General features: G+C 64.8%; 1 protein-coding gene across 1 annotated transcript; it reads left to right on the top strand.

Moving 5' to 3' along the window:
* Positions 1-417: 417 nt before the first annotated feature.
* On the top strand, positions 418-12,830 carry LOC102423573 (TBC1 domain family member 22A-like). Its single transcript, XM_023748778.1, has 4 exons — positions 418-451; positions 4,310-4,419; positions 9,202-9,277; positions 12,362-12,830. Exons 1-4 carry the CDS (start codon positions 418-420, stop codon positions 12,553-12,555), a joined length of 414 nt encoding a protein of 137 aa, XP_023604546.1. The 3' UTR covers positions 12,556-12,830.
* Positions 12,831-13,355: the final 525 nt, after the last annotated feature.

The following is a 13,355-nucleotide window of genomic DNA, read 5'->3' as shown; positions in this document are numbered from 1 at the left end:
ATCTTGCTTTAGGGACCCTCCAGCTGGCCTGAAGTGTGCAGTCCCGGGCCCTGTCACCCTGGGCACTGGGGACGCCGGGCGCGCTCGGGCTGAGCCTCCCCCGAGGCACGTGGACGAGAGCACGTCCCACGGGAGTGTCTGGAGATTGCGTCCTTCCGTGCAGCCGAGTCCTGTGGACTCCGTGTGGGCACTGCCATCAGCAGAGCAGGCCGGACTCGACCTGTCGCCCAGGCTCAGGGCTGCGGCACGTCCCTCAGCCAGGGGATGGGTTTTGTTCCTTTTGTTCTTCGCAGAACGTCTTGGCAGAGTTCACTGTTTCGGATCCAGTCACTTGCGTACCTCCTTCCTCCTGGGCTGTGCGCTCGCTGATGTAGGCCGCTCGTTCGCCGGGGCTCCCGGGGGTGTGGGGACGTGGACATGACGGAGGTCACTCCTGTCCTGGAGGAGCCTGGTGGGAGCGGGGGACAGAGCAGACAAGTAGGACATGGTGGGGAGCCGTGGTGGTGCGGCAGCTGCCTGCCACACCCGTCCTCGGTGCCCGTGCCCAGAGCCTGGCACCTCATGCTGGGGGGGTCTGGTCCTGGCACTGTCTTCCCTGAGGTGAGGGCCTCAGTGATGGCGCCCAGGGTGTCTGTGCCTCGGGAGCGGTCGGGGTGTGCGGGCCCTGACGGGGGCATTGGCCCTTCCTTCCCTGGTTGGATTCCTCACCACCTGCCATGCTTGCAGGCACCAGCTTGGTGAGTGACCCCGATGGGCAGGGCTCCCCGAGGGCTTCCCCTTCCCTCTAGAAGGAGCCCGCTCCAGAGCCTGGCCCAGGCGCCTCGTGGTCCCCGAGACCCCCTCCTGCCTCAGTTGTGCAGACGTCCCGAGCAGCTGCCCGGCTCTGGGCTCCGCAGGCCCTTCCTCCCGTCGCCTGTCCGTCCCTGGGTGCTGAGTTCTGTGTCTCCCAAGGCTCAGCTCGAGTGCCCGTCTGTGGCTCTGGCCCCGTGCTCTCCGAGCTGCCTGAGCTGTCCCTGTCACACCGTGACGCACACTCTCTACCTGGCTGGGTCTTCTTAAAAAGTAAATTTAAAAAAATCCTCACCTGACCGGGACTGACCCACAGCCTCGGTGTGTCCTCACCGGGACTCTGACCCACAGCCTAGCCGTGCCCTCACCGGGACTCTGAGCCACAGCCTAGCCATGTCCTCACCGGGACTCTGAGCCACAGCCTCGGTGTGCCCTCACCAGGAGTCTGAGCCACCTCCTCGGTGTTCCCTGAGCGGGTCTCTGACCCACAGCCTAGCCGTGCCCTCACCGGGAATGGAACTGCCACCTCCTGGCGTAGGGACGACGCTCCCGCCCACTGAACACCTGGCCAGGCCCGGCTGGATCTTATTTGCAGACATGGCCATGGGAGCACCATCTCCCTGCAGATGCCCCTGCTGAGCAAATAGCAATGACACAGCCAGTCGATGCAGGTTGAGTGAGTCAGTGGGACCAGGCGGGGTGGGGCCTCTCCTGCCGGACTCCAGGCAGGCCTGCCTCAGCCTCCCCTCCCCCTGCCCTGTGTTTTTCTGCACGTAAAGTGCTCCATCCACGTTAACAGTGGCATCAGTATTTCAATAGACGGCATTTCTGTTAACCATCAATCCCGTCTCAGCCACGTCAGAACCAAAGATCCAGGCACGGGGGCCACCACAGCTGCAGAAGCTTCCGCCACTCACTCCAGCCCCGTGACAACCGGGAGCTGTGGCGGCGGTTAGTCTGCGACCTGCCGTTGGGCATTATTTACATCAGGATTAAACATTTCGCCGCGAGTCCCATTTCATCACAACGTCAGTTGTTTTGCTGAGCCGGAGTTTTATGAATTTACAGCCTTGGACGGTGGCGCTCTCCCCCAGCAGGACTGTCTCTGCGGACCTGGAGTCCGTGTGATTAAGGGCTCACCGCTCCGTCACGAGCTGCCAGGCGCCCACCTTCAACCCCCCACGGGGGGCGTGCGGGAGACGCGGCTGCAGAGCGGTTCTGGCTGCTGGTGAGCACCAGGCGCTCCCGATGCCCCGGGGGCAATGGGCGTGGTCCTCACAGCTGCCTCCCTCCTGCGCCTCCTGCTCGTCCACAGGCGCTGGCTCCGAGGGCTGTGCCCGAGGCGTGTCCTGGAAGCCCTCGAGGTCCGGGGCATGGCTTACCCTGGTGGTCCCGGTCCCGGTCCCAGCTGCCATCCGGCTCACCACGAGGGGATGTCACTGGGCCAGGCCTCGTCCCTGCCAGACCCCGCCAGGCCCTGCTCCCAGTGAGGTGCTCCTCCGCGGGCCGCCTGGTCCTGGGCAGCGAGCCCCCTCGGGCGACCCGGCGCTCGGGGGCTGCGGGAGCTGCTGTGCCCACAGGCGCTATTGCCACGTGACGGGGGTGGGGGATGGAGGGATTGTTCTTTCATCGGCGAAGTCATACTTTCTAGACTTGTGTCTAACCAGGGAGCTCAGTGGGTGCTGGCTCGTGCTGCCCTGTCTCAGGCGCAGTGAGACCCAGGCAGAGGGTGTGGCTCTGATTTCAGGGGAACGTTGGCACCTGGCTGTGCCCTTCCTGGCCAGTGCCCAGCTGCGGCCTTGCCTGTCGGGGCTACTCAGCAAGGTTCAGATGAGTGGCCCGCAGGAGGTGGCACCCAGAACTCGGAAGCTGCGCTCTGCCCATCGTGGCAGCTGTGCCCCGCCTGGGCCTCTCCTGGGCCTCTGCGCTCATCACCACGCCCTCGGTGCTGGCCCGCCGGCTGCCTGCTCCTGCCCCACCGCCTGCTCCTGCCTTTCTGCTTTTTCAAATCGGCGGGCAGGCCTCTGAGTAAACGCCTTCACTGCATCACATTGGAGAGTAGCAAGTGGCCCGCGTGAGAAATGACACCTCCAACAGACCGCCCACATTCCCGTGGATAAAATAACGAGCCAGCTACACATGCGGAGAAATCAGCGCGCTCCCGCCGCCTGGGAGCAGCCGCGTCCCTGGGAGCAGCCGAGTCCCGCGGACCTGGCCGTGGGGCCCCGCCCCTGTGCACCAGACGGTCGCGTCCTGGACGGCTTTTCTCCGCGTTTACCTTTCATCTCGGGAAGGAAGCATCTGAGAGCCTTGAAGGGCCTTGGAGGAGAGGAGTGGGCGGAAAGGGCCTCTGAAGAGGCTTCTGTGATTGCTGTTGACTCAGCCTGGAGTTGGGAAGTCACCCAGCTGCTCCCGCGGGTGGGATGTGGATTAAGTCTCAGGAATTCTTCCCAGCGAGGCCACCCCCTAAGGAGGCCGTTTCTACCATCTGTGACCTGGCTCTGGCCCAGGAAAGGCCTTCTGCTGCTCCTGCTGGGTGGGTGGGGTCTGGTGGGTGGGGGAGGCCCAGGTGCCTCTGGGAGACTCCAGCCCATGGCTGTGATCAGGGAGCTCCCACCTCCCACCTCCCACCTCCCACCGAGGCTGCCCCGCGGCCTCCAGGCAGGGCCTTGGCTGCGGGCGGCGGAGCACACAGCCTGGGTCTAGGGGTGCCCCCCCTCCCCTCCCCCACCTTCACATCCCCGGGACTCTCTGACACTTAACATTTATGTTTTCAATTTTAAAGTTGTTTTCCTTGCAGAGATGCCTTGCACAATTGCAAAGTAAAACAAAAGCAAATTAAATTAAAAACAGGATACACCATTTTTAGGTTCTTGTGAGTGTCATGCGATGGCAGCTTCTTTACAAGGGTCTGAAGTCAGTTTGTCCGAACGTCTGACAGCATTTCAGCGAGGCGTCTGTGTTGCGTCTTTTGACTTTAATGGTGTTTCCTCGTTAGGTTTTCCCACTCGAGGGACATGGTGGGTCTCGTAGCCTCTCAGGCGCCTGCGCGGCTGCCTTCTTGGATCTTTGCTTGTCAATCCGGGGATTTACCTGCCGTGGCTTTGAAACCTCTCACCTTGGAAGTGGTTTTAGAGGATTATCACTGAGCGCGTGTGGAATATCTTAGAATCAGGACTTGAAAGTGTTACCGAGAACTTCCAGACCTCTGTTAATTATAATTCATGTAGGTTTTCTCTTATTAGAGTGTGCATTGCTTGAGAAGCAATCACTTACAACATATTAATTATGCCAATTAATTGGAAAGGATTCAGAATATTAATTATCTGCGTCTGATTAGGTATTGAAATTGAGAAGCACTAAGTGATGAGGTGGAAGAGACATGAGTCACCTCCTTAGATCAAGAGAAATGGGCCTGGAGAGGTGACCGCAGAGCAGCCTCCTCCGCGCCTGCGTGTCCTTGTCCCGTGTCCCGTGTTGTGGTCCCCGGCTAACTCCGTGTCTTTCCCATGCTCTGCAGAGGAGGAGGACGTGGACATCGCCGACGTGTCCCGCGTGCCTGCGGACGTGCTGCGCAACGTGGAGGCCGACACGTACTGGTGCATGAGCCGGCTGCTGGACGGCATCCAGGTGAGCCGGGCCGCGGGCGCGCCCTCCTCCGTCGGCAAAATGCACAGGCCTCCTCCAGGCCTCACTGCCCCACGTCCGGGTCCGCAGGGAGAGGCCGAAAGTGTGGTGCACAGGGAGGGGCTCGGTGGAGGAAGCCGGGATGACAGGCCTGGGACTGGGGCGGGTGAGGATGCTGCAGGGCGTCCCTCAGGTACAGCGTGTGCGTCAGCCACTGCAGATGGTGCCCGCAGGGAGAGCAGGGACAGCCTGTCACAGACGCCAGCGCTGGCGCAGGGAGCCCGTGGAGAGGTTCATGCTCCAAAGGCCAGCTCCCTAGCGCTTGGGACCCTCTGATACCAGCTGAGACGCTGGAGCCTGGACCAGCCCGGGCCTCATCTTCAGCTCAGCTGGAAGGAGAGGGGTCCCGGGGCTGCTCTGGTGCTGGGGCAGGTGCCGCCAGGCGGCCCCTGGGCCCTGCCTGGGCCTGTTGGTGCAGCCAGCGTGGCGGGAGTAGCGTGCCTGGCGCCCAGCGTGGGCAGAGAGGGTGGACGAGCCGGCCTGCCCCCGCCTCACGTGCGCCAAGTCCCGCTCGGTGGGGAGCGTCTGGGAGCTGGGACCGGAGCCCCGGTCGATACATTGACCGCTCGTGGAAGCGCTGCACAGGGTATTAAACAGAGAGCACGTGCCAGGTGCCTGCGCGCAGCAGAGGGTTCATTAAGAATGAGTCATTGAGCAGCAACTTGAAAATGAAAATGGAAAAAGACTCAATTTACAGCAGCATCGAGAAACGTAAAATCCATGCTGCTGCCCCGATGGATAGTTCATTCCCCTTAATTACCGAGCAGTCTCCTCGGCGGCCTCTGGCCCCGTGGCCTCTGACCTCTGGCCCGGCCCAGCCGGCCTGGCTCTGGCGGCGCCGCCTGGAGTTGCTGTGCCGTCCATGCGCCTGTCCTCTTGGCCGAGTCATCTTTCCTGGGTCAGTCCCTGAGGGCCTGGCTGGGTCGTGCTGTCGGAGCACAGTCCGTTTTCACACAAAAAACAGCAGATGCCCGCCCCCTCCCCCCGCCCCGCCCCATTGGCGGTGCTGTTTGCACACCTGACAGCAGTGCGCGGCCTGGCATGGCTCCTCCTGCGGCAGCCCTTTCACAGACGTGGTTTTGAGAATCCCCCCCCCCGGTTTGAGGTTGGTCAGCACGTTCTTCAGCCCGTGCTTCCTGCTGAGCAGCGTGCTCTGTTGACACGTGGACTCGCGTTCCATGTGTCCTGCGTCCGGACGACAGGCCCGCTGCCGCCGCTGCCCAGGCCTCCCGCTCTCTTCCCGGGCCGTGTTGTGGTCGCTTTGCTGTTGCTGTCACGCAGGTCGGCCTGAGATGTCCTGCACGTGTGGCAGCAGGTGGAGGTGTTGCCCATCGGGGCTCTTGGAGACTCGGGGCCAGGCTGGTACCGAGGCCGGTCACACAGGCACCTGTGCCTGGCCCAGCCCAGACCGTGGCTCCAGGGGAAAGCCGGTGTTCAGGACCCGCCACGCTGTTGCGCTGCGCCCAGCGAGCCGATCCTACCCGTCAGGGACGGTGGCACCCCCCACGGCCAAGTGCCTGAGCCGGCCTCACCCGGCCTCGCCCAGCTGCCCACCGAGCCCACGCTGTCGTTGGGGAGGGGTGAAGGCTGACTTCCCGGCCCGGCCCCCACCCGAGCCCCAAGGCCACACGCGCCAGCACCCGGGCTCTTCCGGAACACAGGCCCTTCATGGTTTGGATCCTAAGAGAACCCACCTTCCCTACCTGGGTTTTCAGCAGATTGAGAAACAAAACCGTGGCAGGTGGAGACCAGAGAAGAACTGCTGCTCCTGCTCAGCGAGAAGGTGGAAATGCCGTCTCGTGCGAGAGCCAGGAAACCGGCCAGCTGAGCCCCAGGATCATGCTTCCCCCATCAGAGCCAGCGCGGGCCAGGCAGGCCGTCCCCTGGGCAACAGAGCCTTTAGGGAGCAGTGCCCCCAGGGCACAGCCTTGGGGTGCACAGCCTTCCTGGGGAACGGCCCCCTCAGGTGGAAGGAGGGCTGACCCTCCCAGGTTCAGCAATGCATGAGGTGCCTTTGGGGTGGACATTCTGGGGATGGAGAAGGTGCGGGAGTGGCACCAACTGCGTCCCCCCCATTTAGAAGCAGCCCCCATGTTTGGGGGTGTTGCCCCCCAGCTACTCTAGCTCGCTGTGGTGCTCACGAGGCCCCTGGTCAGCCAGGGTTGTGGCCTCCTTGGAGCGGCGAGGAGGGGCCTTCGGCCTCAGGCTGCCTCAGTGCACCCTGCCCTTGAGCGCTCGCCTGGGGCCGCGGGCGGGTGTGCCTCTGAGTGCGTCAGGATCGACCATTAAACCGCTCCGCCTCTGCCCGAGGCCGCCAGGCCACTCTGTCCTTTACTCCTCCTCCTTGATGTGCCCGCGTCCACCCAGCCCCCAGCCATCCGGCCACCAGGTCCAGTGGCCGCGCATGAGCTTCCAGCACAGCCACCACCCGTGGTGTCCCTCCCCCTGCTCCCTGCGCTCCAGCGGGAAAGCAGGTCTTCATGGCCAGCCCTGTGCGCTCAGACCGAGCCCAGCTGTGCCTCCTGTTAAAGTGCACGGACACCAGCGCTCACTGTCCTCAGCTTGGGCTCTGTCTCAGCCAGCGGGCCTTCCAGGTCTCCCTGGCGCACACACTTCCTCGGCGCCCCGAGTCCTGTCCCTCACCCCAGCCTCTGGCCGCCCTCACTTCTCAGGAGATCAGTGTGCAGTAGCCACCCCCCGGGAGAGCCCACCCTGCACGCCCAGGATCACGGAGGGCTGTGCAGGGACGGGGCAGAGACGGGGCAGAGAAGGGGCAGAAACAGGGGAGGGGGGCCGTTGGAGTCCCGAGCCGTCCCTGGGATCCGCTGGGAGAAATCTCCCAGAAAGCAGTGGCGCCTGAGCCCGTGCATTTCCGTTTCTGGAGAAACGGTCCAGTGGCCTCGCAGGCGTTCCTGGCTCTGGCGGCGCCCGCTCTGGCTCGGAAGCGTGCGTGTGCCCGTGGCCGAGTGGGCGTGGCCGTGTTAGACGCAGAGCGTGTGCCCGTGGGGCCCTCGGCCTCGGACACTGCCGCTAGCCTGCAGGGCAGCCTCTCCACCTGGACCGAGCCGGTGGCCCTGTGAGTGACACCCGGCCACGGGCTCCCTCGTCCCGCCTCCAGGTTTGGGATCTCCTAGTTCCGTGGGCATGTCCCCTCAGAGCAGCGACCTGTGTGGTCGGTCACCACATGAGACCCAGGTCGCCCCCACTTCCCTCCTGGGCCCTGGATGCCGAGTGGGACGGGGCGGCCCCTTGAGCGCTGCACGCACCCCTTCCCCGTCACGGGAGGCCAGCAGCCCTCGTGCCCGTGCTGCATGCGGGCCCTGCTGTCGCCCCTGTGGGCAGCAGGCGCCCACGACCTGCAGCAGGGGTGGGGGCGTCCGGCCTGTGGGCTGAGGAAGGCCCGCACCGTCATGGGCCTGGCCCTGCCAAGGCATTAGAGGCGAGTTAATTAAATGTTTGACCAAAATAGAGGGTAGTTTTAAGTTGATGACTTTGTGTGGCCTGTGAGTGATGCTGTAAGTGCCCAGATGCCCTGGGCAGTGTGAGGCTCAAAGGACCTTTATGTCCAAGATGTAACCTCGACACGCTGACCCTGTTGTGTAGGAACGAGGCCTCAGCTCAGTTTCTCGTCAGCTTCCTTCCTCTGAAAGCCCCAAAGTCAGCCCTGCCCCTTGGCCCCGCCCACTGTGAACAAGCCCAGCCACTGGCATCAGGTTGTGGACCCACGCTCTGCCCAGTTGGCACGCAGCCAGGCGCCGGGCAGAGAGAGAGCGGCTTCCGGTGGTGCTTGCCCATCAGGCGCTGGCTGGCCGTGCCGCCTTCTGCAGAAGCACCGGGTCTCAGCCCGCGGCCGTGGGGAAGACATGTCTCACAGCAGGGAGGGTCCGCACCTGGCCGAGGGGAACGTCCGGCTCGTTGGCCGGCACCTCCACTCCCTTTGCAGGTCCCAGGGTGAGCGTGGCACTGGGGGTGCTCTCCGGCCCTCCGTCACCACTGGCACGTGCAGGTCCATTCCCGCAGGCCAGCTGCCGCCTCGTTCTGAACATGCTGAGCGCTGGCTGAGGGTGTGGCCGTGGCCGTGGCCGTGGTGTGGGGCAGCTGGGGGGACGGGGCGCCGCTGCCCTCCAGCCGCACTGGGCTCCGGGTGATGGCAGTGCCGGCCTCGGAGTGGACCTGGCGGGCAGCCCCGTTCTCCCAGGCACAGACGAGGAGGCGGAGCCGAGAGAGGTCACAGGCTCCCACGCCAGCTCCGTCTGACCTGAGACCCCCCTGGGGCTGAGACTGGTGTTCCTGTCTCCGTCTGTGAGTGTCGTCACCGCGTTCATGGGGAGTGGCCACACGCTCGCTCTCCCCGGGCAGGGACCGTGCTGTTGGCCCTCGGATTGTTGGTGTGACGTGGCACTGCCAGCGCCGGGCCGGTCGCCATCCCACGTGGCTGTGCCGAGCGCCGTCCGCTTCCAGCAGGCACTTCCTGCAGCGAGCTGCCCCTCAGTGCCCGAATGTCCTCGTCGGTGTGTCCCCCCCTCGCAGGGACACTGCCTTCACTGCTCCTGGGATGGGTGCTGGCCTCTGAATCAGAGGGCAGACTGGCCCTCCTCGGAGCCGCCCTCGCCAGCACTGCCAGGGCGTGTACGCAGCCTGGCCTGTGGGCACACGTGTCCCCCTGCACGTCCCCCTGGAAGGCCGCACGGCTGTATGTGTGACGTCGCTGTTATCTTCCCTCAGGACAACTACACCTTCGCGCAGCCCGGGATCCAGATGAAAGTGAGGATGCTGGAGGAGCTCGTGGGCCGCATCGATGGTGAGCCTCCCGAGGCCTCTGCGGGGGCGGGCAGGGAGTGGCTGTGGGACCTGGGACTCTGCCCACCTGCAGGGTGGCAGGAGGCTCCTCGCCCAGCCTGGGCCCCACTGGGGCAGCTGCGTGCACCCCCCGTTGAGGCCAGCCCTGGGGCGGGCAGGGCAGCGTGCACCCCCGAGGCCAGCCCTGGGGCGGGAAGGGCAGCGTGCACCCCCGAGGCCAGCCCTGGGGCGGGCAGGGCAGCGTGCACCCCCGAGGCCACCCCTGGGGCAGCAGCGCCCCCTCCTGAGGGACAGAACCAGGACACAGTCCTGTGAGGGAGTCGGGAGCACGAGTGGGCAGCCCTCGCTCTGGAGCCGGGGCTGCCACCGCCTGGCGAGGTGCGCACTCCCGGTGCCCTTGGGCCTCCGTTCCCGCCTGTGCACTCGCTGCTGTCAGGGATGCTGGCGTGATTTCTCCACGGGGTCTGGTTAATTGCCGGGTCTGGAAATAACATCTTCCACTTTACGGGGAGATTAAAGTGTGAGCTCGGCCGTCTTAGGTTGTGCTTTCTGTTTAAGTGGGGGCTGCGCAAGGCTGTCCCCTTCACCTTAGAATAACCCCCTCTCATGCTGACGGTCGTGTGGGAGTGGAGTTTAATGACGTGACGTGGAGAGAGGATGCTGGCCCGCCGAGCGCGCGCTCCTGGTGGTTTGTGGACTTAGTGCACAGAGCGTTGACACAGCGACACGATGCAGAACTAGGCGGCGACCTGTGACAGCAGCCGGCCAGCGAGGTCCGGAGGAGGGGGTGGTCGTCCATAAAGAGCCCGTGTGAGCGTGGCCACGGGCTCCCTGAATGCGCAGAGCGTGTGCTTTGTGCACTGTGGCCGTGGCTGTGGGCGTGGGCCTGCACCCCAGCCCTGCCTCTGTGCTCGTGCACCCCCGCCCTTCCGTGTGGTGCCGTCCCCACAGACAGCCGCAGTGCGATCCCCACAGGAGCGGCTCTGGGCCGGGGAGCGTTGATGGACGTGGCCCTCCTCCCCATCTCCCACCTCCCAGCCTCCCTCTTCCCTCCTCCCAGCCGCTATGGCCTGGATGCCTCGTGCTCAGTGAGGGCTGGATGAGGGCTCTAGCCTGGCGGTGTGGGAGGCTCTGTCTCTGCACCTGTGGCCTGTCCTTCCGGGCCCTCAGGACACGGCAGGGCCCGCTCAGCCGCTCTGGGCGCCTGCGCATGGCGGGAGGGCGAGGGCTGGCCCCAGCTCAAGGCAGAAGGCTGCTCCCCTTCAGATGACCCTCCCCCAGGTGCGTGCTCAGTGCTTACTGCTGCCGAGACTCCTTACCTAAACAAGGAGACTCCAAATGCAGCCATTCCCCTTGACCTGCGGACAAGGCAGCCGTCGTCGGCTTTCAAACGGCTCCCCAGTCGTTTCTGCTCCCGGCCGCAGGCGCTGGAGGGCTGTGCGTGGTTTTACTCGCTCACCACAGAGTGTCCCTCTCAGGTCAGGGCGGGCGGCCTCGGCGCTGGTCACTCCTCTCGGGGAGGACAGAGGACGGCTGAGCTTTCCCCCAGCGAGCCCCCGCCCTCGCCCCCGCCCTCCCTGCCTTGGTGCTCTGATGCCCGGCTCCGCTGTGGGCCTCAGGCTCACAGGCCTGGGGTGCGCCTCGGCGCCTCAGGACCCACAGCTCACCCCCCCCCCCCCCCGGAGAGCCCAGTCCCAGCCCCTCCTCCCAGCCCCTATGGCCTGGGATGCCTCGTGGTCAGCGGCTGGTCGGGGGGAAGGGACGGGCTGGCGGTCACTCTGAGGACAGGCTCTGGAAGGGGTTCATGGGTGAACGGAGCCTCTCTCCCAGGAGCCTGGTGGGGGGCTGCGGGCTCGCTGACCTGGCCCCTCAAAGGACCTGAGCTCCGGCCGAGAAGCTTGGAGGCAGGTGCTGCTGTGTCGGGTGGACGGGCTGGCGGTGACCTGCCCGCTGCCCCGCCCTCACACCCTGCGGCTCTCAAGGGCCTTAGTCTCCGAGCAGGCCGTGGGCTCGCTCCCTCCACTCCCTCCGCGGGGTGGGAGCCAGGCAGTTCTTCCTGTGCTCGCGCCCAGGACTCTATTGAACGTCAGTGTCTGTGCTCAGACCCCGAATAAAATGCCTGCCTTCCGGCCGAGCAAGTCACTCCCTCAACCAGATGTTCCACAGAGGTTGTGAGGCCCTGTCTGCAGGCTGTGTGCCCCTCCCACCATCGTCGTGGGCTCATCGGGCCACCTCCCTCCTCCTTCCTCCCTCCTCCCTCCCACACCCGCCCGTCCATTCAGCCTCCTCCTCCCTCCTCCCTCCCACACCCGCCCATCCATTCAGCCTCCTCCTCCCTCCTCCCTCCCATGTCATCCCGTCCACTTACCCACCTTTATCACCCACCCTGCCTCCACCCAGCCGCCCACCCGCGTGGGAGCCTCCAGCCTCTGGCCCTCTGGGTCCTGGGGAGGAGCTGAAGGGTCTCCTTTCATCTCACCCACACCTGATGGGAGAGGCGTGCGTGTCCCGGCCTCTCAGGTGTCCGGCCACAGCCGGCTCCTCCAGCGCCTCCTGGGGGCCCTGCAGGGTTTGAGGGACAGTCGCCTGTGGGTCTGCTGGGACCAGGGCTGGTTGCTGACCGCTCGTCCGGCAGGGACTCAGGCTGTGAGTGCCACTGCAGCCGCTGAGGATGAGCCGCTTGTCCCCAATGGGAGGTCGTGCACCAGGGAAACGCGGCTGGTAAACCCGGCTCTCCTCAGAGGCCCAGCCATCCTCCCCGGGCCCCAAACCTGGAGCCCAGAGGCCCCTGCCCAGGGCCCGAGGCCATGCCCGCTTGGCACTCAGCGGCTGGGTCCGGAGCACTTGTGGGTGAGGTGGACGTCGTCCTGCGACTGGCGAGCTCACCTCTCCCTCTCAGTCCCTCCGCCTCCAGCCTGTCCGGTGGGCCTGCCCCGCGCGGAGAGGGGCCTGCCCCGTGCTCCGTCTGTGGGCGTCCTGCTGGTGTGAGGTGTGGGCTTCCCCCGGGTCCCTGGTGGTGGTTGGAGCGGGTGGTTCAGAGATGGGTGCAGGCGAGGCTCCTGACAGCGGCCTGTCCGTCCCGCAGAGCAAGTGCACCGGCACCTGGAGCAGCACGAGGTGCGGTACCTGCAGTTCGCCTTCCGCTGGATGAACAACCTGCTGATGAGGGAGGTGCCCCTGCGCTGCACCATCCGCCTGTGGGACACCTACCAGGTGAGCTCTGCGCACGCTCAGCTGCGCGCCGCGGCCTTCGGGCCCATTTCTGAGGCTGTCGTCTGAGTGACGGAAAGCAGGAGCCGTTTCTGAGGTTGTGTCTGTAGCGAGCTTCCCTCCCGGGGGGTGGCGGGAACGCTGGTGACTGCGCTGGGTCTGAGCCACGTCGGCCCCGGCGCTCACACTCACGCCGCCTGCGCTCCGAGCTGCTGATAACAAAGACTTTAGAAACCCCGTGACGGCCAGTGCAGCGTGCACTCCCTCTCCACCCTCCTGGTGGAGTCCGTTGCTCAGGAGACGCGTTTTCTGGAACAAACCACCTCTGTTCCCGAGGGTCCCATTGCTTATCTACCTTCCCATCTCGGTGGCGGTGATTGCTGAAGCCCAGGCCAGGCTGCGGGGGACTCGCGGACAGCAGGCGCCGATGGGGCGGGGGTGGGGGGTGGGGGCGCTGCCTGTAAGACGGAGCGGGAGCTGCTGTGTGTGGCCCCTGAGTCGCTGGCCCCGCAGCCTAGTGGACAGGATGGAGTTGGTGTGAGGCTGAGCATAAGGAGTCGGGTAGAGACTTCATTTTGTCTTAGGGTTAATGGGGTTCTATTGTCTGGTGAGACCGCTCTCAGTAGGATCTGTGCGATACCCCGGTATCACGGACCGAGCACACTACGATCCAAGAAAAGGGAGTGGTGCTCTGGATCGAGTATATCTCACCATCTCTCCTGTAAACTAATCGAGCGCGCAGACGCGATAAGCATCCACTACGAGGAGCGCGACCAGCGGAGCTTGTTGACTTGAAAGGGATTGTGGGGGGACGTAGGAGGACATTACCTGCTAAATCCGGATACAAGCAATTTAGCCAGGAATTAACA

The sequence above is a fragment of the Myotis lucifugus genome, unplaced genomic scaffold (genome assembly GCF_000147115.1).
Source record: "Myotis lucifugus unplaced genomic scaffold, Myoluc2.0 scaffold_1795, whole genome shotgun sequence".
Classification (NCBI taxonomy): domain Eukaryota; kingdom Metazoa; phylum Chordata; class Mammalia; order Chiroptera; family Vespertilionidae; genus Myotis; species Myotis lucifugus.
Note: the sequence above shows the minus strand (reverse complement) of the source record. Positions and strands in the feature narration are given on the sequence as shown.

What these genes read in the sequence shown, in the direction of transcription:
- LOC102423573 (XM_023748778.1), top strand. Translation starts at nt 418, where the DNA reads ATGACGGAGGTCACTCCTGTCCTGGAGGAGCCTG. An exon ending in TCCTGTCCTGGAGGAGCCTG is followed by an intron (nt 452 to 4,309) that starts GTGGGAGCGGGG and finishes CATGCTCTGCAG; the next exon opens with AGGAGGAGGACGTGGACATC. An exon ending in GCTCGTGGGCCGCATCGATG is followed by an intron (nt 9,278 to 12,361) that starts GTGAGCCTCCCG and finishes TCCGTCCCGCAG; the next exon opens with AGCAAGTGCACCGGCACCTG.